The 27606-nt window shown below is 40.2% G+C and overlaps 1 protein-coding gene across 6 annotated transcripts; it reads left to right on the top strand.

Moving 5' to 3' along the window:
- Nucleotides 1–27606, top strand: abi3bpa (ABI family member 3 binding protein a). Of its 6 annotated transcripts, none has more exons than XM_088415748.1 (23): nt 2–287; nt 8216–8395; nt 8490–8558; nt 8631–8763; nt 9597–9787; nt 9940–9983; nt 10497–10542; nt 11551–11616; nt 11763–11840; nt 12564–13691; nt 13794–13856; nt 14237–14401; nt 15012–15068; nt 17544–17606; nt 18720–18842; nt 19840–19929; nt 21505–21714; nt 21821–21929; nt 23718–23797; nt 24924–24953; nt 25036–25194; nt 25407–25529; nt 26489–27606. In XM_088415748.1, the coding sequence occupies exons 1-23, from the start codon at nt 182–184 to the stop codon at nt 26602–26604; spliced, it is 3429 nt and encodes a 1142-aa protein (XP_088271874.1). In that variant the 5' UTR covers nt 2–181; the 3' UTR covers nt 26605–27606. The 6 variants fall into 6 exon arrangements, with proteins under 6 accessions (XP_088271875.1, XP_088271874.1, XP_088271873.1 ...); XM_088415747.1 differs by having other exon boundaries at nt 13794–13871; XM_088415749.1 differs by lacking the exon at nt 15012–15068 and having other exon boundaries at nt 1–287; nt 13794–13871.

The raw sequence follows: 27606 nt of genomic DNA, 5'->3' as shown, positions 1-27606 counted from the left end.
AACCTGCAGTCAAGTGTGCTGCACAAGTCCTGCACAGCTCAGAGAAGTCATCCAGCCTCTGCCAGAGACCATCCGAGCAAGAAACCCGCCACTCCCTGTGACTTGTAAGCCTCATCTAAACCTTGAGAAACCAGCGCTGGTCCGTTGGTCCTGAGATTCCCCACCGTAGAGCGCCGCAGTCATGACAAGGATGCAGCAGCGCCCGCCCGGCATTCTGGTCCTCTTCTTGGTGGTCTTCGTCGCTGGGATAGTTTTGTCTGGTCCCTCCACGCCACGTAGGAGCAGAGGTAGGAACGTTCACATAATACAAAGTTTGAGTTCAACTAATCGGCGATCTGTTTGGGGTCTTGCATGTCTCCCGATGTCACCTGGGACTGGGTTCCTGTGACACCTGGAGGGAATAAGTGCAAGCAAAACAATGGAAGGGTTGCTTAAAGATTTGCTGTGTTCTTTTGCAGCGCAATCCTGGTGGTCTGGAGTTTCAGATTCCACCTGTTAACAAGTTTGTTCTGCCCTTTATTGACTGGAAAGATTCTCTTTGTTGTCCATGAGAATATTCTAATCTTTTCATCCTCACAAATATCCCCCAAACAGTTGCATCCTCCAATGTAGTGAGTACTGAATGTAATGAGGTTTCTGCAGCTCTCAGCAGATATAATCCAATGCCTTTTTAATGCATGAGAAAATGGATGGACAGGAAAATAATGTTTACTTTCAAATTAAGAGCAAGTACATTGGAACAACTTGTTGCTTAATTGCATTATAGTGACCTCTTTGCAAAACGCTGTATGTGTTTAGTTGGCAAAAAAAAAAGAAATGTACAGATGGACATTGTCATTGATGATGCAATTTCTATGCGGATGAGACAGACATGATACTTTTGAGCTTTCTATCTTCTAGAGCTGCTGAATATAATACACCTTAATATATTACTACAAATGTAGTTCAAAAATATTTTAAATCAGATGACACAGCAGTCTAAGCCCCACCCACTCATCTTAAAATGCTTTGCACTGCCTAAGTGGTACTTGGCTGAAAAATGGTACATCATTGGAAAAAAAAAAGAAAACTGAGAACCACTGCTATAAGTGGTCCAAATGCCAAAATGCATCAGACCCACAGAGATCTTTCCCACACCTGTGAGAATGACCTCAAAAAGTTTTTTTTGTTTTTTTTAAACGAGTCACGTTTCACAGGAACATGGAGAGCACAGCTGCTCCGTCACGGGATTTACTTGGAGGCGTCCTCAGGTTAGGGAGTTCAAAGGTTAATCTTGCAAGAGAAGCTCACAAGGCAAAATTCCTGCAGCGAGTGATGTCGACATTTTGCGAATAAAATCCCAGTTGCACGAGTTTGTCTTGAATCAAAGTGCCCACAAACATCACAGCTGTGTATGCCACATATTGTGCATAAGCAGAAGGACCACACACAAAAACGTTTACAGTAGTTCCAGCAGCACAGATGGGACATTATTACTGCAGTGTTTTATAGTAGACAAATGTGTTTTGCCTCCCTTTTAGAAGTTTGAACAAAACCTGAGCTAGAGCTCCTTGCAGGAGGTTTTCTATGTGTTTTCTTTTTTTTTTGCTTTCTCTCTCTCGCTCTCCCTCTCTCTCGCTTGCTCTCTCTCTCTCCCTCTCTCTCACTTGCTTTCTTTCCAGCAGGAGAGAAGAAAGCAGCCATAACAAAGTCACAGTAGATTAGAAAATTGAGTTGCTGATTGGCAGTTTTGGTAAACAGAATATTTTCCTGTCTCACGTTGCACAAACGAGCCCCAGTACTGTTTTTCCTCTGCTCCATACTGGGCATTCACGCTCATGCTGTATTTGTATGTTCAAGACTTTGATGGTTGTAAAAATGATGTGAGGTGAGCAGCCAGCAGCCCAGCTTCGGCTTGGTTAATGCTTGCTGGCAGACGTCTGCTTCCAGACAAGTCACCGTGTGCAGCTTTGTGCTTGTTTTTCCTAGTTCTTCTCAGTGGGATAAAAGGCAGATTTTTTTTTTAAGTCTTTCTTGGCTCAAGCATCTGATTTGAGAGTCAAACATATTAGGCAATGCAGTGTTTGTTTTTTTTAAGGCAATGATGTGAAGACATGACGGGCTTATTATATGCTCAGTCAAAAATATTCATTGTTTTTCTTTTTTCTGATTGAAATTTTGCATTTTGAGTTAAGTGTTTAAGAGAATGGGGAATTTTCTTTAATTTTGTAGGTAAAAAAATAAAAAATTACAGTAAAATTTTGCTGTTGTGCTGCCTACTTTTCAGAAACAGTCAACATTTTCTGGCCTTTTTAAGCCATGCACCCACTTACAAACCCTTTCTTCTAATTATAAAACCTGACGGCCAATATGAATACAAGTTCCCTCACCCACTTAAGGGCCCAACACAGTTTAGGAATCCCGAGTTAAGCAGCTTTCCCCAAATTTCTCAAGCAAGACACCCTCTTCAAACTCTTGGCAGTATCCATGTACTTCCCTGTACTCCATCTGGTGTGAAAATAGGAAAAGTGTCTTGACTGAAATTTTAGTCAAACCAATATCATTCTGAAATTATCAAACCCAACCAACATCATATTTAATTTCAAGCAACTTACATTTTGAAACACTCTTTGCAAAATTCATGTAGGCTACACTGGAGCTGTGATCAAAAAGCAATTCACGTAAGAATAGAGATTGCCATTTGGTACGATTCAGAATTGCAATAGAAGTTCCCAAAATGGAGCTTCCGTGTAACTCCGCCTGACGACCGCTACAAAGGAAGAGGCAACAAACATGACGTCACACACCAATGTCTCACTGTGAAGTTAACTTTAAAATAAAAACACCCCAAAAATGCGGTAACCATAAACGCTTTTATTTTGAAATTGGCCTTTGCAGTGGTGGTTGCATAGCAAGACTCATCTTCACAACTTTGTTCATTGCCATCACATCAATAACGTCAATTCACGAAATAATATTTAATTGCTGAGAAACCAGTCGTCAATTACGCTATTGTTGTATGATATGGCGCCTCCATCATTAGCGCTAGCCGCTGACTACGAGGTGACTTTAAATGCAGTCAGACATTTCGGACTCAGTCAAAAAAATGTACATCCAAGCATTAAATGATAATTGAAAATATTTTTTAAAAATGTGGGTGTTCTAATAATCTATTAAAGCATACATGAAAAGGTTATGGGGTGGAATTGATATTTTACTTTATTACTTGACTGATATTTTACTTCATTACAATCAGTGGTTCACTTACAATACCTAATCAAATAACAAGGCTTCTGTATTCTATTCTAGTGGCTGGTATGTCAATAAATCAAACTAAAGAATCGAGTAGCATTTGGGAGGAAGAAAAATGAGAATTGAAGCGTGATACAGTCAAAGATCCCCACCGCTACGGTCACCCATTCACACCATTCACCATTCGCCATTCACACCCCATGTATCACATAAATCTGCAGGTACCTAGGAACTCACTGAAATAACACTCCACTGCACCAGGCACTGCAATAAGTACAATATTTCTTATGGACAGTATTTTATGCTTCAGATTTTTGGTTTTGAAATACGTATCCAATGTGATTAAAATGGGTGAATTTTAAAAGGTTCCAATGCATTTCAAGTGCATGGGCAGCATAATGTGGCCTCCCTGTATTGCTTTCAAATTCCAAGGAACCCCAGAACCCATGATCGAAATGATTCAAATAAATCAATGATAATAAACGGTATCCTAGAAAACAATGTATGACATCACACTGTTCATCATCACAACAAAAGATTATTTACGACTGACCCACATTTAGGCAATAAATGTCTTGGAAATAGCATTGAGGCAGCCAGAACAAAACCACAGATGAAGCGTGGATAAATGACAGTGTTTGAAATATGAAGACAGCGAAGAGAGGAAGAGTTACCGGATGAACGTGGATTCCCGGGTGTCAAGATGATGGAAAGATGGCCACTTCCACATGTAGGATGGGAAAAGAAGGATGGGATGGAGTGGCGCCACAAGGGGGAGAGAAACAGCTGCGGCTCCGTTATAAATATACCCGAAGCCATTTGTAGTGTGAAAACTGCACGGGGGCCGCCAAGGAAAATTTGCGAGAGTGCGATCCCTGGCATGACTATCTCTCGCTGGATCAGGGATTGTTCCAAAATAGACCCCCACTGTTTTACAGACGATATTCCCTCAGTCCCATTTGAACTAATGTAGGTCACTGGAGCTGTCGTTGCCTTCTCGCTATCGAAATTATTTTCAACTGTCTGTGCAGAGGCTGGCGCAATGAACGGCAAGCTTTTCACACTCCACTGCCCTAAATGGCGGAGGCCATAAAACATCTGTTTCGGCTCTTCTATCTACCTCCCATCTTCTAGGAATCTAACTTGACATCACCTCTTGTGTGTGTATGTGTGTGCGAGGCCGACTTCGCTCAGTTTAATTGATTTAAACGATAGCGCATGTGAGGGGATATAGTTTGTTGGGCAGTATACCGCATGGGTATAAAGTTTATACACACTCGTTTAGTTTGAGGGATGAGAGCAGATGTGTTGTGTGACCCACTAAAACAATAACGCCGACTCCAACAAAGACACGTTTTGTTTTAGAACAATAAAATCTGCGTTACAGATCTTCATGTCTCATTTATAATTCTGAAATTAATGAGCAAGAATTTATACTGAGGGCATTTAAAGCAAGATGCGTTCGCTTATGATAGTTGGTGTTGACAAAAAGTGAATCAACATTACAATAAAACTCTTGAATCATGATTATTTTCGGACTAATTGCTTGCAGTTCAAACTCTCGTCACACATTTATTATCTCTGCAGATGATGCTTCAGCCAAACCGTTCCTGACTGTCACAGAAGAGGTTAACCATAACATTTAAAACAAGAAAACACAACAAAAAACATTCTCTAAAATATGGATTATGCTTGACGCCGCACGCGGAAATGAGAGTTTTGCAGCTCTTCATACTCGTTGCGGCTTTCCGCCGCCTCCAGCCGATATTCTCCCATAGTGGCAGTAAATGGAATCTACAGAACACAAGAATGCACTTTTGTCAAGCGTCACCTACTTGCCTCTTTGTTGTCAACAACGAGGCTGCATGGATCATTTTTTCGGCGGACCTTGACACATTATGAAAAGGAAAAGATGGCTTGACTTGTCTCCTTCAGCCCCCTAGACGTGTGCTTGAATAAACCAGCATGGATGAAGGTCAACGTTCCATGCTCTGATCTCACAACAGTTATCACTTGGGTAAAGAAAGCTTTGGATAATATCCTAAGTAAGATGATCAGCAAATCATCTGTGAAGACCTCCATTTCAAACAAATTGGATGTTGAAGATGACTACCCGTGGAAGTGTAACGAGGATGTTTGAACAACTGATTGTAGAGGATGTTCGGTTCTTAAATGGGAGGAGCTATTTGGTGTGTGATAATGTATAAAGATGATGACATTTAGTGCTTTTCAACAAATTAATATTCAGCTGTCAAAAAAATAAGCATTGAAACTTCAAATTATTTTACTGCGTCTATGCGTACATTTCCTCTCGCTTGTCCGGTTTCCACCCTACCCTCACCCCGTCATAACCGCCACAGTATGTTATTCGACAAATAATGAAGAATTGAGTCTAATAGTACCGTAATATTGTACATTTAATAACACACACACCATATGTTATAATTGGACAGTCATGATCTACGTAATCAATAAAATCAGGAGTAGACTTATGATGGCACTTTTGTAAAATTCACCATAAGGGAAGGTAAAAAAAGCGGGTGGAGGGTGTCGACTTATAAGCCAGGTCGACTTGTACTCAGACAGATACAGTAAACCTTTGAATATCAGTGACAGATAAACAGCAGTTAACCAGCAAGTGACTAGCATGAAAAGCTAGTTCATCAGCAGGCTACACCGGAGCCATAACAACCATAAAAATTCATTTTCAATGGTGCGTGTTACAGCTTTAATTTTCTCGATCCTGCGATGCTGACCGAAATGATGTCACAGTGAAGAAGTTTTTGTGAAAACGCAACTTTTGGTGCAATGAGGCTTACTGTTATTTGTGGTTAAAGCTGACTTGAGCGTGTGTTTTCTTCACTATTATTATGTGACTCCCTTTCCCGGAGGATCGTGCATCACCAGGCGATAACGTCCTCTTTGGAGCCAAGCTCCAGGCTTCAGTTTGAGGGTGTTGCTGCTTTCAAGCCAACAACATGACCTCTTCTGCTTACTCACCAAAAACACAAGATGGAGAGAACAATTATTCAATGTTTATCAGATTCTGAGTCTTTATTTATTGGATAGTGCCACTTGCTGATTGGTGACTTCATTGAATTTTGAAGGGTTTAAATGGGCAGTTACTCGGGATTAATTGGTTTATAATTTGGAGACAGACTGTCGGGAGTCACAATATTTTAACAGAAGGGACCTATCTTGATTAGCATGATTTTATCAAAAACCATGTTTGTTTTGTCAGAATTTACTGCTAATTGACCATCTGGGATAGTCTGGAGATAATCAATACGTCATTTCATTTGGGCTGATAAAAAAAAAAAAAAAAGTTGGCCAGATGTTTTTCTTGCTTAATGAGCATGCAAGCTAGATGTCATTGGTCTTTAATGAAGTTATTAGGTCCCTGCTGAAACAGGTAAAATTACATGGAATGACGTGGAATGAGTCCAAATGTTAGTGAGAAAAAAAATTCAATTTTCATAGAATGAAGCCACAATTGTCACAACTCAATGTCGATATTCTGACTAGAGCTCAACCGTTTTGGTCCGCTTCATTCTTGCAATGTTACAACATTTTCCCCATCATTTTTTCTCACTATTGGCTATTTTACACCAATTTTGGAATTACAGTCAGCAGTCACAATATTATCATTCTTTTTATGTACTATTACTGTTTTTCCCTTTAAAAATGAAAACCTTTTGTGGTTAAAACAACAATTTTGTAGTACTGTACTTGTTTATCATATGAATTATATTTACCCCATAACATTATGATTTCCATTTTTATTTATTGATTTATTTATGCATCTATTTTGTGCAGACAGACATGTGTTTCCTGAGTGAATGTAAATGTAACTGCTGCAAATGTTCTACAAATACAAATATAATTTTGATAAACTGGCCTCCCACTATTCAGTTTGACCATGTGTATATGAAAGTTAACGCTTATAGGATTTGTTGAAATTCTGGCATGTAATACTGTTTAGTCTGAAAGATTGGCAAGTAGAAACAGTCAAATTAGTCTCAAAGCGATTTGGCAAATGGCAAAAATGTGAGGGCTTAAACTGAGTGATGAATTAGTGATCAGACCTGTGGTTGAGTCTTGGGACGTATTGATAAGATTAAACAGTTTTGGAGTAATCTGCAGACCGAATGGTCAAAGTATGGAAAGGCTTCTGAGTCCCAGCCAGTCTTTGCTTGTATTTGAGTTTAAAATCATAGTGCCAGAAGTTTCCTGATGTTTCCTACTCATGAGCCAATCGCACTTCTGCTTTTGTGAAGAATACTGGTTTGGGGAGCAAAAATAAATGCTTTTGATTGAGGTTTTGATCAAGAACACATAGCAGGAAAAGCTAAGAATGTATTTTTCAAATCCAGGGCTTCCCCCGCTGCAAGTGCCTGCGTTGGAGTCTGGCAGCTGCTAGCGCGATTCGGCATGCAAAGTTCCACTATTTCATTTGGTGCTAAAATTGAAGCCAAAGACATTTGCTTTGGAAAGTTGATTGTTTATAGTCTTAACTACAAAGAATGGAGGTTAAAGCCCTTACATGCTCATCTGTCATTCCGACGCTCCTTTTAAAACTCTCAAAATCTACTAAACGCTCTATTGTCAATGTTGATTTGAAGAATATGAGAGAAAAGCCACCCAACGAATCCACAAAAACACACTTAATTTGATCAACTTGCCAGTCATTCTTTTGTCATGTCTGATCATTTATAACAGCAGTATGCCATGGTGTTCTGATTTATCATTCTTCATGTCTCTGCGGCAATTGTCAGTCATCAATCATCGTTATTACCCAGATTCACTCATCCGAGCAGCATGACTTCCAATCATTAATGTCTGTGATAAATTAGCTAGATTCTGACCTGGCAATTGAGTCAAGTGTGAATCACTCAAGAGAAATAAGACTAACAATTTGAGGGCCGTGTCAGTGACACTTTTGTCCGCATTTCAACAATAACGGCATCCTCTCCTGTCCCATCAGTCCGACGCCAAAACATGAAGGTTCGTATCAACGCCACAGGTGACACCATTGTGATGAAGTTTGTACGTCCCAACACCGACACCAAGCTGGAGGGCTACATCCTGGGCTATGGCAGCAGCATGTTCTCCAAACAGTTCATTCCGCTACCGGAGAATGGGAAGCCTTACGAGACAGAGTTTGGTGAGAATGGGCATTAAATAGCTAGTAGTGCATAAGAAGATACTGTTTATGTAATTTGTAAGACGATACTAAGCTCTAAATATCGTGATTTCAGACGCCGAGCCGAAGTACCTTATTGCCGTTCAGCCTATCCCAACCAACGATGTCAAAAAGCACTGCACAGGTATGACACTTTGAAATGAAAGCTTATAAAGTGACGCACAAATACTATATGTTGATAAGCATTCATCCACAGGGAAAGTGGAACTGGAGAAGCCCCTCCACCTGGTTATCGGGTCAGTGACGCCCACCTCCGTTTTACTTTCCTGGGGGACCCTGCTGAAGACCCCGTATGAAGGGAATATCATGAACGACTGCCTCGAGGATGGGTAACTATGCTTGCATTCATTTGATTCACTTGATTATTCTTCCATCTTAACAGCTTAACTCCACAAAGGTTGCAGGGGTGATGGAATCTAATCCAGCTGTCTTTGGGCAGTAGGTGGGGTACATCCTGAACACCCTGAATTGCTTGCCAGCCAAACACAGGGCACACAGAGAGACTCACAAATACATCCAAGAGCAATTTAGAGTGTCCGATATACCGACCATTTATGTTTGTAGAATGTGGGAGGAAACCGGACTAACCGGAAAAAAAACACACCAAGGAGTACATGCAAACTCCATATAGGAAGGCCAGAGCCAGGCGTGAACCCACGACATCTGCACTGTGAGGCTGACACGCTAACCATTCGGCCATCGTGCCTCGCATTTGATCACGAGGCAAAACCATTTCCCAATTTATTCATTTGTACTATTGTCTAAATATTATCTCAATGAAGCGAATGGCTGAATGAGAGCTTTATTCTAGCGTTATGTGCACCATATGGTGGAGAATGTGCTATCTAAGTCCACTCCAGTTACCATTTCGCAAAGCAAAATTCTGCTTGGGGATGTAGAGTGGCTGCTGGTGAATATTTTGTAAGGGTAAACATATTGTGTGACATATATATATAGCATATACGGTATAAGAACTGTAATCACCTTAACGAAATCTCACTGCTGGGTGCTTACACATGTCAGTATCCAATCACCTGGTTTTAGCCTAAAATCTAAGCATCAAGCAAATTTCTACTCAGGGTCTAAGATTGCAGCATTTAACCATATAACTTTCAGCAATAAGTTTTTCTATGTTTTTTATTCTGCTCTGTCTTTGGTCCAGACACTACACGGTGCGTTACCGGGAGAGGAACAGGAAATGGAACTACCAGACCTGCCCAACGAGCGACACGGTCATTGACAATCTCAAACCCAATGCCGTTTACGAGTTCGGTGTCCAGCCAAGTTCTAAGGATAAGACCGGATCGTGGAGCAAGCCTGTCATCCACAACATAAGCTCGGGGAGTGTTCAAGGTAGACTTGATCACAACAGACTAAAACTCCATTACCCATAACTTTGAAATACACCTTCATATTTTCAACAATGATCAAGTCAAAAACTGAATAACGTGGGCTTTTTTTGTGTGTGTGTGTGTGTGTGTGTGTGTGTGTGTGTGTGTTTACAGAGAAAGTCATCAGGAAAATCTTCAAACGTCCCACCAGCCCTGTGGTATGTGCATGAACATCTGTCTTTAAAAAATGTGATCAAAGAATAAACTAGGCGTTCTAGATGTCATAACTACATCGAATACGCGAGGGTTTTATTGTATCAATACATCAAGTTTCAACAAAGCCTTTGTTCATTGGCCTCGCAGAAAGTGTTGTTAAAGCTAATGAGAAAGAACAGCTCGGCTCATAATAAACATATTCAGGAACAGGGCGTGCGCTCGGAAGAATTAATACGCCCTGCGGAGCATGTTGTACATTAGTTGTATGTGTCTGCTATTCTCGGGTTGTTTGCCTCATTAATTTCCCCTCCAGCTGCCGAATGGAAACGGCGTGAGAACAGCCAGGGCGCGACAAGCCAAGGCCGTCTGTAGTGTGCTAGCCTCTTCGTTTATTCCAACATAAAGCCACCTTGTGCCAGGAGGAAATGCTAAAAGCAACAAATGCTACAGTAGTTATTCATTTGCTTGTTGTAATCATTGCAACTGTATAATTATCTTTGTTTTTGACCCACTAGAAACCCCTTGCACAAGGTCCACACTTCCCTTTTACTTCTCGCCATGGTAAGTTCATCACAGACTCCATCTCTTGGTGAAATTGATCGCAATTATTATTATAATCAAAGTAATCGAAATTGTTTCTATGTTCTGCTATGCACTTTGACTCTAAGCACTGGAAACGTGTTTGTCTTGCAGATTAACAAAGGTCTACACACAATTAGACTTTTGCAGATTCTCATTTACAGAAAGCTGCTTTTGGACAAAATTTGGCCAAATTTCAGTAAAATCGTAAATACGAGGGATGGGAATCCTTCACGTCAATACCCTGTGTTATTATAATGCTACGATAAATTCACAAAACATATAAAACGACTTCAATTCAATGCAATAGGATTCACTTTATTTCACTTTCATTCACTTCGATTACCATTAAGTCCAAATGCAGTACAATATATTTCACCCCAATCACTGATGAAAATAACTTGATGTTAAAAAGCATGTTCTAATGCATTCACAAAGTCAGTAATTAAAGGGTCTCAACCAAGTGGTGCTCTGTTTAGTCTCACCAAAGTTCAACAATTGGCAGATTTGCAAGTGTTTTGATGACACTTGGCCTCAGGAATCATGCATATGATTATGAAATGAAACTGGATGAAAGAATTCTGTAATTTTTTTGGCACACAAATTATTGTGCATTTCTAAGTAGTATTGTAAGACAGATATGTCAACGATGCATGAAAGAACACATCATAGTTGCATCTTGCACATATCCAGTTTTTCTACTTTGGATCGTCACATTTTGAAAGTGCAACTACCCATATTAGTTATTTTTACCCCTCAAAATATTGTACAAAGTAATAGTATACACAGTCTTTGCTCAAACCAATCCACTTCACACTATGTTTATTTTCAGAAGAACTAACTGTTTTACAGCACCTGAAGAAATGTCATATTGTTTCTGAGGTCTGACTTGCACTGAACATATGCCTTGATTTTCCAGGTTCTTTCGCAGGACCGGATTAAGCTTTTTGCTGACTTTGAATCTGACCGCTCTTCTTTACTCTTTGTCAGTTCTTCACAATAGGACACAGGGCAGACCACTCCTTTCCCGCCACATAACCCCAAAGACAACTCTCGGTAATTCTTTTTCTCAGGAATTCCGTAACCGTCAGAAAAACATACTACTAAGCAACTTTGCCTCTCTATCACTTAAGGATCAATGCAACATTGAGTCTACTTTCGACACTTCTTTCACATGAACTAATGTGTCCTGATTTTGTCAGCTCCCACCACAACTACTAGGCAGGAACCTGTGTCTACCACTGCAACTGCGGCACCTGCGACTACCAAACGGCCTATTGGTAAATAGTGATTCAAGTTTGTTAAAAATAATCGACCTATTCTGATTGGGAGGCAGGCAGATTGTTGTCTAAGATTAGTTGTATGCTAAATGTGTGATGTCAGCGGTTTAACGAGGCTAATGTGGGTAGGCTTGGCACAGCATAGCTCTTGAAAGCTTTTTTAATGAAGGATTTTAGGGCCTTGTGTTCAAATTTATTTTTATCAGTGACTGTTTTGTTTGGCTGACCCAATTGAAGCCAGACTGTCAACAAAAAATTGACTTGATGAACGATTTCAACCACGGACTGTGTCAAATTTCAGTCCTTATATTATTCTGGTCTTAGAATTATAATGTATCGGCTTTGCCGGTGCTGTTTTTGGACTTTCCGTTTGATTCACTTTAAATGGTGGTTGAATCAATTCTCAATGTCCATAAAGCAAGCAATCAATCAACACCTAATAAAACTTTCTATTCTAGTGTCTTAGTGAGACAGCCTTTGGATTCATACCACAGAAATCTTGGCGAGGGAAACTGGATAGTTCTCAGACTGAATGAGTCACTTAAAGTTGAGTCATGTAAACGATAATGTGTAACATAACACTAAGCCAAGCAATCTAATGTAAGTTTTCAGGTCCTGCACCTCTGCTGTTTTTTGTAGCCAGCTCAGTCGATGCTTTTGTTTGTCTCTTGAATCAAGCAGTATTTTACAGGAAATATTTTCTTTCTCTCACATGACACCCAGGAGGAGGCGACTCCAAATCTGTCATTACTCCTTTCCATGAGGTCCCCCTAGTTCCTAATCTCCAATTTCCACTTCAGGTTTCAGATCCAGTAGCTTCTTTACCAGTCCCCAAGCCAAATGGTGGACAAACCCAAAATCATGCCCCACATCCTTTAAATCTTCACCAACCGCCAACGCAATCCAAGCCCAGACCACAACCAGCCAAAACAGGTTCTAAACCAAATCCCCATTCTCATCAGCACGAACTAGGATTCCAACCAGTATCCCCAAAAGTACCATATCCAGAGCCAGATCTTGACATTATAACACATATCCCAGTCCCAACACATTTTCCTCAAATTTTTCAACCTACACCCCAAGCACAACCCCAGTCAGAAAACAGATCAACACCTAAGCCGCAGACAAAATCAAAAACTCTGACAAAGTCGCAACCTCTATCACAGCCTCAAACTATAAGCCAGGCCGAACCAGGACATCACCCCGTATACCCAACAAAATTAACAACAAAGCCCGCATTTGAGACACATTCAAAAAAATCTCACCTAACAATGCGTCAACCTCAGAGACAATTTCAAAAACTGACTCCCATCCTACTGAACCAACCAATCCAAACTTCAACTGAGTCAGAAGTAAAAACACAATCAGAATCAATTAGTTATTTTGTGACAACATTTCAACACTTCACTCAACAGGAAAATTTTCCAGAGCCGTGGCCAAGCACTCAGAAACAGTTTGAAATTCAATCAACTTCCACGCCAAGGACTAGTTCTTATATACCCAAGACACAAGTTCCATTCAAGAGAACGGCCCGGCCAGAAACACGCCCCCAACCAAAACCGCAGTCAAGTCAGCCAACCAAGTCTGAGAAACAACCCATCACGAGACAACCTTTCGTTAAGACCCAGCTACAGTCCTTGGCTCATCCCTTATCAGACACTATACCCCAAAAGAATCCTGCTTCCCACTTCCACTCGACTGCACAAAATCTGCCCCAATCGGAATCCCAAACTAAGGCAAATCCTTCACCAAAGTCCCTACCAGAACCACAGCCCGGAATTGAGATTCAGCCTCGGGGCAGGACTCACTCTGGCCCTATCGAGGTCCCTCCATTGCAGACAGTTCCCACTGGTAAACACCTACTTTCAAAACCTTACACGTTAAGACTTACTGTTCAATGTCAAAAATACCACAAATGCCCTTTAGAATATACATGAGTTTTCTCCCATGCAGCTCCTAGTCCACCGGAGAAGGGAAAGCCTCTGCCAATCCCAGCCCCGGCTGCAGAGAAGCCTGGTAGTTACAATCTTGGTAAACACCACGACAAGTTGGTTGCATTACCATCACTGCTTTTTGTCCAAACTGTATGACACCCAGTTGCAACTTAAACCACTGGATGATATCACTGCTTCCCCATCTCCATCTCCATCCTCACACCCACGTCATCGTCCCTGTGACCTTATGTGCTGTCAGTCGCGGCCCAGCAGAACCTCCTAACCCCCACCCACTCACCAACAGCGCAGTGTGCCATTCGTGTCTCTGTCATTTCATTCCTCAGTCTCTCGTCTACATTCCTTTCACTAATGTGCATTGTCATTTGTTCAATTTAGGACGTTCTTGCCAAGGTTGCAAGCGGATAATCGCTAACCTTCCTGAATGCCTCTCTTCTTATCTAGGAACCACAAACAGGAGGGCCGAAACCCCTCGTTCCCCCACTAGCTCCTCAGCTATCCCGGCTGGAAGAAACGCAACAATTTCGCGCGTCCGGCCATCTCTTCACTTCCCTCGCAATGGCGTCAGATCATTCTCCACCTCCTCCCACAGCTCCAGGAACTCTGGGGGTAATGGAGAACTCTCTTTCTCTACTTCCTATCCCCCTAAACTCCCTATCTTTATCTGCAGCTTTGCATTTACAGATGACAGCAGATGGCTCCGCAACTTTAACCTTCCTTTCCTGTGTCTTCCTCGGCGGTCAAAAAAACTCCCTGTGGTCAACCACATGTGCGCTCTCGTGTGGTGTACTTCACACCTCTGCCATGAGATGCATTTGTGGCTTGAGCCCCGGCGTCGTTAATTTGATTTACAGTCCTACTCCGCTCGGTCGTGTGGGATGTCTGGCTAGAAAGCTGGCAAGGACAAGCAACATTTTACACCTAGCATGCCAAAACAAGCACGGTGCAGGCAGTTTCGCCAATCTCTTTTTCCTTCGTTTGTATCATCCTTTCCTAAACATACTCAGAGACACCTCAAAAGACTTAGAGAATGGAGAATGAGGAAGGCCAAAATATAAGATTAATGTCACAAAGTCATGCCAGCTCCAGTTTTAAATCCAGCTCATCTCTTAAAACTAGGTCAAAGGCACGCATCTTGAGCTTTCTTTCCTCTGGCTGGACACTACCAAAGCCAGTGACGCCCAACACTTCGTAACTGACCTTCTTCTCCCTCCAACAGCGCATCAGAGGAGCAATGCTCTTCCTAAACCTGGAGCATGGCCCAAAGAGAAACCTGGTAAAAACTGACAAGAAGAATCTCCTTTCAGCATTCCACATGCTAACTAACTCATGAAGCTCTGTTACAGTATGTCCCAGTGTGTGCACATCATAATAATCAATCATCACCATCATGTGCTTTTTTTTTTTTGCCACAGTCCACTAATGCTCCAACCTGCTTGTCCGACATTTTTGTGGCTTTGTTAAAAACATCTTGTCCTGGAATCAGTTCATGGTATCAGCTACCGATGGCCTTACATAGAAAAATTATTAATGATAATCGATTATCGATGATAAATGAACCATCTGAATAGGGGTTAAGCACATCTTTGAGAAGTCCTTGGTCTGAACCAGTCCATGGTGTATTCTGCCTATAGCCCAAACGCGGCTGACATAGGCTTATCTGTGATGCTAATGAGGACAAGCCCTACAAAGTTGGCGAATGAAGCCTGGTTATGAGGTAGACTACTCCTAAACAGGTTGCCTGAGATGAAAGATTACTTTTATGTTGGGTTTTTTTGTTCCCAAAGAGCGACAAAAGACATTCCTTCAAATGCCCATCCTTAGTTAGCACAATGATAGCATGATGGCTCATAAAGGGGGACTACTTTTAAGCATTCCTAGGCACATCAAATTGCTTCAATTTTGCCAGACCTGTCTCTGCTGATTAAAGTCAGTCAATCGTAGGAGGGGAACGCAAACCACGTCTGGACCGCACATATTAATGATGACGGAGCTCTCACTCCTCATTTGCTTCAGTCACGGCTAAAGCTAGTTGTCTCTCTAAGTTTGGATGATTTCAGAGGCCACTGACGACTCCCCAGGAAAGAGTATTAAAACCATTACTTTCAACTAAACTGTTCAAAACACCCAACCACAAAACTTATACTAATTATTATTGTATATAGAAATCGATTGATCCATGGGTTTCCACAACTTAAGGTGCTCCTGAATGGCTGTCTTCTCTTTACACTACTTGAAGTTTTGTTTTTAGAATAAATGTTTGAAAAGAGTCCAAAAATAAGCATAACGCTATAATAAATCCTTGAATATTCATTTGCAGAACGTGTGCAAACAGCAGTGCGGTTTTTAGTTCCCTGACTTTTCTGTCTACTGATGAATTGAACTTTTGAGGTTCCGGCCAAGGACAGCAGTTATGTAATTGCTGCTGTACAAAACAGCAATGATACAAGACATATGTTCAATTGACAACACATGCTATACATTACTGCGTCCCTAGCCTTCACCCAATTAAGCATGACATCACCTTTTTGTGATTGTCAGCATCTAACAATCAGATAGGATTGATTAGTACATGAACGTACATGTTTGTGATTCGCATCGAAACGTTTGCCTTGAGCTGTCTGTCATACGGCGGTTAATCTCAAGGCTCATCAGGGAGAATCATTAGTGGTTTGTCCTGCAGGGAGTTTAAGCTCGAGGTCATTGATTACAGGGATGAAAACGATCCCAAAAATCCCAAAAACAAAAAATATCTTGAAGCTGCTTTAGATCACTGACAATTTCATAATGTTGTGTAAGCAATCGACTTATTTTTGTGATAAGCGAATGAAAAACGACCAAAGGAGTTTAGTGCAAAATGCAATGTAGCTGAGCAACTCCAATTAAGGAAAAGTCTCAAACGCGAGACTCCCTTAAGCTGCAGTGTCTCCTCTTAAATGATTTAGTGCAATGTGCTTTTACGCATCACAAAAATAAATCTGAGTTTGTTGCTAAGAGCTTTCCATCACAGGCCTTGCATTTGCTCACTTCTACTGACATTGCCAACATAATTCCCTCATTGGATCAATCACTGCATTTAAGGCTGAAAATTATTGGCGTGAGCAATTAAAGCTTGTAGATATCTGTGGAAAATAAGCATCGGTTCAAACATTTTTTTTTTAAAGAAATGAGTCACTTATTATGAACAGAGTAGTGCTTGACTATCCTTTTCTTAGATCATTAAAACAATTTTCAGGGCTGATTGATGTTTTTATTTGTCGTCGACTTTGGACGCTGGCTTGTACCGTACATGTTTCTGCTACAATCGGGGATGGGCATTGGACGACATTAACACACACGTAATCGATTAATTGTTACAAAAAATATTTTTTGAGAAGTAAACTTGCGGTCTGAATGTTCTTAACTTCTGTCGCGACGAAATCTATTGAACCCATTCTGCTTTTCATCGTGAAAACTGAATCTACAGTACCTCTGCAAGCACTGCTTTCTATAAAAAGTGAAAAGCACTCAATTAATCGATTATTATGCCCATCCCTTGCTTTTATTGTCGCTTTTATGAATGAATTCATTTTTGTTGACAGCTCCCCATTACTACTACCCATCTATCCATAAATGTGAGCTTGTTAATCCCACACCATTTTATTTTCAGTTCTGAATCTCTTGTCCTACAGTTCAGACCACCTATTGCCGTGTATGACCTTTCGATTGTAATTTTTCTTGTATAAGTAATGTTTTCCATGAATCCCTGCAGTTCTGCGCCCCTCTGTTCCCATCAACAAGAGACCTAATCTGGTGGGGATGCCTAATGACCACGGTGAGCGCAACAACTAAAAATATTTCAGTATACGCTATCCCATATACTTTCTCAAGTGACATTCTTGACATGATTGCCTTTGACTTTATTTTTTTTTTTTTATATCATGCATAAGACTATTTTGATTTATAAGTGCGCCTGTGAATGGAATATTATTCACAGAAAGACTTTTATCCTGGTCAACCGCTCATTAATTTAGATTACAAAATATTCAACAGTCATCCCAAACACTTGCGTGGTGTTTTATGTAATCCTTTGATCTTTAGATCAAAGACATTTCACATCAAAGGGAAAGCGATGAAAAAAGACACTAGGGAGCTGAAAATTCACCCAGCTGGTCACAACATGTCAAAGATCAACATGTCACAACCGCTTTGTTATCAAACTACCAGGAGTGTGCCATCCGTTATCATATACTGCAAGAGGAAGAAAATGACCAGAAATTGTCAAAATACTGCACATGGGTTAAAATAAACACATCTCATACAACAAACACATCCCAGCTAACTACAAAGATACCCCTCCATGTATCATGTAAAATGCCAACGCCATTTTTTTCCAGACTTCAGCGGGCAAAAATCTTGCCTGAATTTGAAAAAGACTTGAGAAGTCTCGTTGAAATTGCATGCAATCATTCCTATTGTTGAACCCTCAAACTTGGATACTTTCCACTCCACATTTCCCCTAAATAGTCACAGCAACACGCTCGATTCCTCCCTCCTTCTGCCCACAATTTATTTCAGCTGTCAAGCTTGAACAAGTTAAAATTGACCACAACATAAAAGATGAACTTCCAATGAAAGGCTCAATACAGTACATTCCATTAAGCAAAAATAATTTGCACTATCTTTGTAAACTGCAGTGCCTTTTTTATTGTCTTTTATTGACATCATACACAATAGTACAACTTATTGTGTGTGACAATCAAAGTACCCCCTTGCTTTAGTGGCTGACATTTTCAGTTTAGAAAACAAAACAAAACAAAAAAAAGCTCAACGCGTGATTTCTGACGTAAAAAGGAAAAAGGACGAGCAAAGCAGATGGAACACAACTGTGTGTGAGTCACATGATGAACTGACCGCCCTTCTTCCTTCGCCTCTACTCTTGCCTCAGATAAACCCATGGACCTCAAAGGAGGCGACAAGGAGTCCATCTTGAAACCTTTCCCTCTCGTCACATCCAAACCAAAGCACGAGCGCCGGCAACAGACAACCACCGTTATCCCGTCATTAAACAGTAGGAAACCATACCTTTTTTTTCTAATGATGTCAGTATTGTATACACAACACATTATACACATCTGCACAAGCTAAACCAGGGATTTACAACAAGAAAGATCTTTAAAATGTTACCTAAAACAATGTGCTTTTCTTTCTTTAAAAACTGGTACCTGATGAGCAAAATAACACAAATAGTTGAGGATTTTTCAAAATTTATTGGTAGACTGAGAGCCTGTAACCTACCAGGAGAGGCAATGCCAGGGAAAAGGCTTTGAAATTTAATTGCAATAAAATGTGATTTTTTTTTAGGTGTTTCAATATTTTTTTTCACTGTTAGACTAAGCTGTAACCCGTTTAAACACTGTAAAAAATAATGAATAGTTGTTGAAAGTTGATTTATATTGCTTTTTTCTTTTGTTAATCTTAAAAAGGATACATGTTGAGGTATACTGATACAATTTTATAGATAATAATCTTATTTATAATCATCGCTTCGAGTGCTGGGTACTGCGAAAAGTTTTCTCTTTCCTAGGGAGAGCTTCGCAAAATATAGTGACTGCCCTAGAGTGCCTGTTAAGGTCATAAAATACCACAATTTGCGCTCTACAGAGCAATAAAGATAACTTATCTGAGTTCTGTTGAGTATTCGGTTATTTGTTTTGATATGCAATTGATCACAGCTGTAACCTGCTGGAAAAGCTTGAAAATGAATCTTGAATTTTCCTAAATTTGACTCTAAACCTTTAACACACTCTGGATTTCATTAGCTTGTACAGGTTTGCACATTTATCATGGGGCATTCCATCTGGTGGAGCAATGCATTCATGGATGAAGAACTTGTAATGTGAGAAGGAAATAAGAGAACATGTGTGATTTTGAATTGCCGTGAATGTACAAGCAGGTGTTGGACAGACTGGATGTAGACCTGGGCCAGGACTATAAAAAATGCTGACAGAGCGTCCTGCCAGGGATTGTTGGCACACCAAACTAACTTTTCTGCTTCCTTTTTACAGGCAGCCGCTTTGACATCAATGAAAATTCCTCCATATTCAGGCCCCTGCCTGCTTCCGATGTGGACATAATGGGCAAGAAGCGTTATGTCGGTAAGGGAAATCTCAATGAATCTTTCACATTCCCTTCTTTTGCCCATTATATACATTGCTGGTTCTGTTAGTTAGTTTGTTATTATACATATTATGTGTTAGGCCATTTTCAAAATGAATAAATGAATGAAATCTGTAAATCATTTCCCACCAGGTGCTATTCATATCAGATTTAATTGCAAGTCAAACTGTTGACCAATGATTGTGTTACTACTTTAGCTAGTAGTATTAAATACTATCTTAGATGGCAGTTTAACAGCGCTAAACAAGTCAATGGTCGCAAATTTCCAACCTTTTTTGCTCAGTCCTCGTGTCGTGTCAATGATATAAAATTGGGATCCCTTGATGCTGCTACTTAAGTTGATATGTGGCTCTTCTGATTTTCATTTGTCAAATCAATTACGTATATAAATTAGCTCCTCTGACCCCTTACAATGTTGTTTGGTCCACTGAATGAGTATTTCTATAGAATCTATTGAAATAGGAAATACAATAGAAGGACAGATGTCCGACTGTGTGAGTGATCATTGATGTCTCCTTGTGCAAGTGAATACAGTACTCGATTTCTTTTCGTTATCCAAGCAGAGATCCATCATTGAATGCAAGCACTTTGTAATTTTTTTGCAAAACTTTGTTCATTAAGCAGAAAATGATTTGAGGCAATATAACTCACGGTCTCACATTGGAAATGTGCCGCCAGAAACACTCAGCTCACTGGGGTTTCCCAAATTTCTTTGACACAGAAGCAGGAAGTAGTTCTAGTGTGGTATGTTCCAACAATTGGCCTGCTCAATGGACTAAAAACACCAAGATGTTGGGATGCGACCTTCGTAAATAATGGAGCTGGCAAAATCCGTTGGGACTTGGGCCACAAAGCTCAAAACCAGGACCTCTGGTCAAGGTGACATTAAGACAAAACAATGTAGAACATTGATATTGATCAAACCAGCCGTTTAACGACTAGCTACCGATTGATGTTGGCCACTCCTTTTTCATTACGGATCAGCAAACATCAAGAAGCAACACATGTAAAGTACACCAAATGGTCACCTGAAACATCAATAAATAGAAACCAACTGTCACATGCTACAACTTATACAAAGAAATCAGCCAATGAATACAAAGTCAACATCTAGCACTGGCAACCAATAGAAATGACCCATCAACGAAAACAAACCAACATGAATCAAACAGTCAACTTGAGACAAACCAACTGTCTAATGGTAGAAACCAAACTTTAAACCAATACAAACCAATCAGGTGTGTCTAATGTATGGATGTCGAATTGAAGTTGAATAAAATAAGACTCATTTGCTGTACTTGTTTTCCTTAACCTGCATTAAAGCACCTTATAGTCCTTATTGCATTATAATCTGACAACCATGGTACTTTGTCACCAATAAGAAAAGCATGATCTCATGTTTACAATTCAGATTGTTAATAGCGCGAAATGGAACCAAAGCAATGAGGAAATGACCAAATTCATCAACTCAACCACCATTTTGGACTAAGAAAAGTAAATTACAACCGGGAATGAGTCATTGGAGATATTATTGTCCGACTGCACATCTACAGCTCCCCACGTTATCTACAAGACTGATAAGAAGCCAGACGAGCCATGTTCCATCACATCCTCGCTGAGTTACTTCCCAGACGAGGACGGCAGCGATCAGAACGTGACAGCTGCCCCGCGAAACCCCCCCTCCAACCTCACCGTGGTCACAGTCGAAGGGTGTCCATCTTTTGTCATTCTTGACTGGCAGAAATCTGATAACGAAACCAGAGGTACTGCAAAACATGTCTCACATTTCATAAACACATATGGAACTTTGTGTGGGTAGATCGTCATTTATTTTCTCCCGCAAAGCATGACTCTTCTTCTCTTTTTCAGAGTATGAAGTGGTATCAACAGCTAAAGGACCCAATGGAGAGGAAGTGTCCATATTGACGACGACAAACCAGACACACACGGCAGTAGAGAATCTAAAACCAGAAAGCAGGTTTGTGACCAGTTAAAGTTAATTTAGCTCCTAAAACCCGTGTAATCCATCAAATGTAGTCGGCTGGCAATTAGCATTAGTTTTGCCATGTCGTTGTTCCTGAGCCAGGTGTCGTGAAATGTGACCACATTTAAAAAAAGAACAACAAAAAAAACAACAATAACAACATCAAATAAATCAGAACTGCTCTGGGTCTACTTACCCAACTAACCAAACTATGGAAGTGTTACATAAAAGTTAGGCAAACTAGTTTTACGTCACATGCTCAATGTGTGGGTAGTTACACCAATAGGGACGCAACCTTAAAAACAAAAAATATGATAAATAATCACCCGACCATCACGTCCACCACAAAAAAAGTAATTCCACATAGATACCACAAGGGGATGACAAAGGACTAATTTGTCTAAATTTAACTCCTAAATTCCCTTCATTTTTTTTCTTTGGCACCAAGATGCCACTATAGCACAAAACTAGGAACTAGTACTTTTTTTTTTTTAAATGACGGCGGTTTGAAAAAAAGAAAAGAACAGTGGGGTAAAAAAAAAAAAAAGTAAGGACAGTTGAGTACATAGAAGTCCAAGTACTGCTACAAACTACTTCAGCCTACTCCTGATAAATACCGTCGATGGATACGTGACCAAAAATTTGTCGCTGAATAGAGACACTTTCAACACTGGAAGAAATTGCCATCACAGATGAATGCTTCTTTTATCAATACTGTATAGTATCAAGCAGTCAATCATACAACACAGTATATCTTTGTTTCAGAGGGAAAAATAAACACCTAAAAAAAATGCAAGACCCAAAATTAATGTGATAAAGGATCTCTAAAACCAGGCATCACATTAAAACATTTTTTGTTAAGTTTATGCAGGATATACTAGTTATTAAATTTGAATTTTAATGTCACATTTATTTTTCAAATGACATTAAAGGTAAATTGTTCTTGAAACAAATAGAAGCAGATCATCGTCATGAAGGAAATAACGTGATAGATAATAGATGAGTTATGAAACAAAGCAAATCCTCATAGTTTAACACTGCTAGCAAGCAATTTGTCTTGCAGCATGTCATGATTTTGCTTTTCATTTTGCGGTTGCGTGACTGTTAGCAAATATGGGAAATGAGGGATTTATATGTATCTGAGAGTAATGTTTTTGCTGGGCCTACCACATGAGCCTTTTTAAAAGGAGCTTACAGGTTTAATTACTGTATTTTGCTGGTTATCAATCCCGTTGTTTTTCTTAAATCTCCCATTCATCCATCACTGTGATGGATTACAGCTCACGTATTCCAGCGGTTTTATCTCCAGTGAAGTATGTGTCAAAGCTGCCAATGCAGATAAACATGCTCAACTTCTTCCCACCACACAAGTTGAATATACTCTCACACAAAGATGACTTTGTTTATAAGGAGGGGGAAGCAATAAATGAGAGAAATCAATCCATTTGTACCCTTTTTGTGTTTTTACCGCATGCAAAAATAAGCTGGAGAAACAAAAACCAGAAACTGTGGAAAGGGTGGAGGCTTTTGCACTTTGCATCTGGAGTTTTAAGCGTTCACCAGAACCATCCCAGGAGCCACTTTTTGCCAGGATATCTTAAGCTTCAGCACGTGGAATAACTATCAGCTGTTTGACTACACTGAATGAGTCACTGCGACTCACATTGGCTCCCTACTACAACAATGTCTGCCTTTGGAGGGGATCAGGGGGTGTTTTGATGGAAAAAATGTGCTTAAACTTTGGGTTTATCCGCTGGATTGATTGCTTCTGTCTTGTTTCAGTTATGAGTTCAAAGTTACCCCAAAGAACGAGCTAGGAACGGGACCATCAAGTGAGCCTGTGTCCTTTAACACGGAGTCAGGCAAGTTTCACTCAATACCATCTTTTGGAAAACATTGCTAAAATCCTGTACCTTTGCCCAAATGAATGCGTCATAAGTTATTTTTAATAAATAAATAAATATCCTTCCATTTTCTTTTCCGTGTTATTGTAACCTTGCAAAGATAGCGAGCATATCTTCCAAATCTTGCAAACATAGCGGGCATGCTGGTTCCTATTCCAAAGGTCTTCGAGCAGTGGGGGGGATGCGACCCAAGCTGGTTGCCAGCCAATCGTAGCGCACACACAGATGAACATCCATGCACACTCACAAACACACCTAAAGGGCAATTGGAGCGCCCAATATACCGACCATGAATGTTTCTGGGAATGTGGGAGGAAACCGGAGTACCTGGACGAAACCCACGCGGGCATGTGGCGAACATGCTAACTCCAAACAGGAAGCCCGGAGCTAGGATCAAACCTGCCATCTCTGCACTGTGAGGCAGATGTGCTACATATAACAAGATGAAGATAAGAACCAATATTAACTAACATTTAATCCACAAGTTACAAATTGTTGAATCAACAAACAAATTAACTTTGGACATATTATCATACATCGACATTCTTATGAACATTTAAAGACAGTCGTAGACCAGATTTCAGAGACAAAATAACGTGTGCGTCACAAAAGCACACAATTCTTCTCACTACAAAATGTAATATCAACAACGGCCAGAGGCGGCGCCAAAAAACAAAGGTCAAGCCAAACAAAGCACAAATGAATAAGCTGTTAAACTAAATTAATCAAAACATTATATCTGGTTAACACGGCCCGGTACCGGTTGATCCACGGACGGGTGGTTGAGGACCACTGGTATAAATATTACAAAGTAAACATCGAAAGTTAGGGTCGAATTCATGTTTGTGTAAGAAAATAATTTATATCAATATATTACCATATGAATTAACTGTAGTACGTTCAAGAATTTTTCTTCTTATTTATAATAATGTAACAGTTTTCTGGACAATATTTTTTGCCCAATTGTGAGGCATGTTGCATTTTGATTCTTACTTTCTTGTTTGTTCTTGTTTTTATAAAGACAGGCATGTGTCTGTCTTTGAAATTTTAAACTTAATAATTATTATTTCCCTTCTTCATGCAGCGGATCCACGAGTGAGTGAAAATGTATCAGGTAAATACTGCCCCCTTTCATCATACAATCCTTGCTCATTTTTTTTCTTTTAAATACATACCTTTTCCTTTATTTTCAACAGGCAAAGATGCCATCTGGACACAATTCCCATTTAAGACAGACGCTTACTCTGAATGCAATGGGAAGCAATACGTGAAGAGAACATGGTACCGAAAGTTTGTGGGCATCCAGCTGTGCAACTCCCTGCGATATAAAATCTATCTTAGCGACTCACTCAATGGTAACTAAATACAATTTCAAGAATTGATGCAAGTTATAAATGAGTCTCCCATGTACTGTGCAGTTTTCTTCTGGCAAACATGAGATGACAATAACGTGTTAAGCCTGCCCAGTCTGCCTCAGTTCTTATGATCCATCTCTGCCCCTGACCCTAAGTTTTACGAAATCTAACCAGGGTACAGTTTTATAAAATATATTTCTCTGTCTCTTTAGGGAAGTTTTACAACATCGGCGATCAATCAGGTTATGGCGAGGACCACTGCCAGTTTGTGGACTCCTTCCTGGATGGGCGGACTGGCACACAACTGTTTGCTCATCAGTTACCATCTAGGCCAGGTAATTTACGAGCAGTAGACGGATTCATTTTAAATGATCATTTCAACCGAAACACCAGGGTGAACTTTCAACAAACGTCGTGGGCCGTCTAGTTTCCTTGTTGGTTCCCATATCTGTGTAGAATCATGCTACACATGATTCGGTCTTGTTCCGACAGAGATTGTTTCCATTGCAATATACACAGCAAGTACCATAACTCCCCAAATATAAGACACACTTTTATTTCCAATATTGAAAGTCAAAAATATGAGTGTGTCCTATAAATAGTAGCTTAAAATGTAGATTTTTTTTTTTATTCGACATCCGATGAAGATTAGTCAGCCACATAAACCGAGTTTTGACACACAGATGTGCATTTTTATACAGAAGTGAGCAGATTGAACCACCGTTCGAGTCCATCCTTGTTCACACACTAAAACGGAGAGGATCATGTAAAGTTTATCTCTCCAGCTGATTCAATTAAGAGTGGCAAGCTTTGTGTGCTGCTGAGATTACATGTAAGGGTATTCCGTTTAACTCGTTTATTAATTATGGTCTTTTGGCATATACACACAATCATAAACTTGGTGAAACACGGATGCTGCACAACTTCGGGTATTTATGGTGAAACGAACTTGAGCTGTGTGGCGAGGAAAAGCAAAAACGACCACTTCGAGTGCGTTTGATGTTACACTGGTGAGGCGTTTACTGACCACTCACAATGTAGGAAATCTCAAACACACTTAACACGCAACAAGATTATACACTTTCTAATACGAACACAAGAAAATGTGAAGAGTTTAGGATGATGAGATTCATTCGGTTTTGCTCTAGTTTTTACATTGTTGCCAAAAAATAGCAGAATTTGACTCCAAAATTATGGGTGCGTCCTATGCACGTGTGCATCATATTTTTGGGGAATTACAGTAAATGTTAACTTCTCCTCTGAGTCATCCTGTTTGGATTCTTTTCCCCCACAGGTTACTTGAGAGCGCTGCGACAAGAACCGGTTAGCTTTGGCGAGATTGGCGGCAAGTCGCACGTGACTTACGTGGGCTGGTACGAGTGCGGCACGCCCATACCCGGCAAATGGTAAAACCCTCAGGCAGTCCCGAGGAAAGTCTGAATGAAGATTACCAAAGGTGCCTAACGTGAAGGAAGTTGGGCTTCTGTTCCTTGTCACCATAAATCAGGGGTGGGGAACCTTACTCCCTCCATTTGGATATTTCTCCGGGGGGCATGATAAATTTATGAAAAACATGATTGAACAAATGTTTGTTATTACATATTCTTAGCATTTGTTCCGCGAGGATTTGTTTTTAGAATTACATGGCGGGCTGGACGAAACGCTCTCACACGCTATATATATGGCTCAAAAGCTGAAGGTTCCCAGCCCCTGCCATAGACACTGTAGATTGGGGGATTGGGGGTGTCTAAGGTTGCTACGAGGTATGACCGGGCGCAAGAAACACATGCCCGATATTGTAAAAAGGTCAAAATGGATGAATAAGTGGCCAAAATGTTGATTATACAGTCATTGTTCAGAAAAAATTGTTGGGAAGCTGGCTCCCAAAATATATATTATTATTTATCAAGGGATCGTTACAAGAATATAGTGCGTGCTTGTACATTCCAGAGGACATAGACTTGCATGGCTATAACTGACACACACCCACACACCTGCACGTTGATCATTTTGATACAGAAACAGGGTGCCACTCATATGATTGTACATTTGACAATGTAAAATACAAGCACATGACACATGCGAGACCAACAGTTTGCTGTTCCTGAGGAATTGCTAGCAGTTGCAGATTGCACAGTATTAAACTCTTGTTTATATATGTATATGAAGTGAAATCTTTTTCTTTCTACCAGGGATAGTAAGGTTGTTGGAAAGATGAAAAAAATGCTAGTTGTTGGGGGATGGATGGATTTTATGGTGTAGTTTTGAATGCTAACATGCTAACTTTTCTCCACGGAAAAATATTTGTTAAAGCGTTTTGCAAATTGTACATAATTTTCACATTATTTCTTACAGTGTGTTGCAACATGTAAACTGTATTTGAACAATAAATCTTGTTTTGATATTAACTGA

This window comes from Hippichthys cyanospilos, chromosome 5 (genome assembly GCF_059441005.1).
Source record: "Hippichthys cyanospilos isolate Australia breed blue-spotted pipefish chromosome 5, RoL_Hcya_1.0, whole genome shotgun sequence".
Taxonomy (NCBI): Eukaryota; Metazoa; Chordata; class Actinopteri; order Syngnathiformes; family Syngnathidae; genus Hippichthys; species Hippichthys cyanospilos.
The sequence above is the reverse complement of the archived record's forward strand: the minus strand, read 5'-3'. Positions and strand labels throughout refer to the sequence as shown.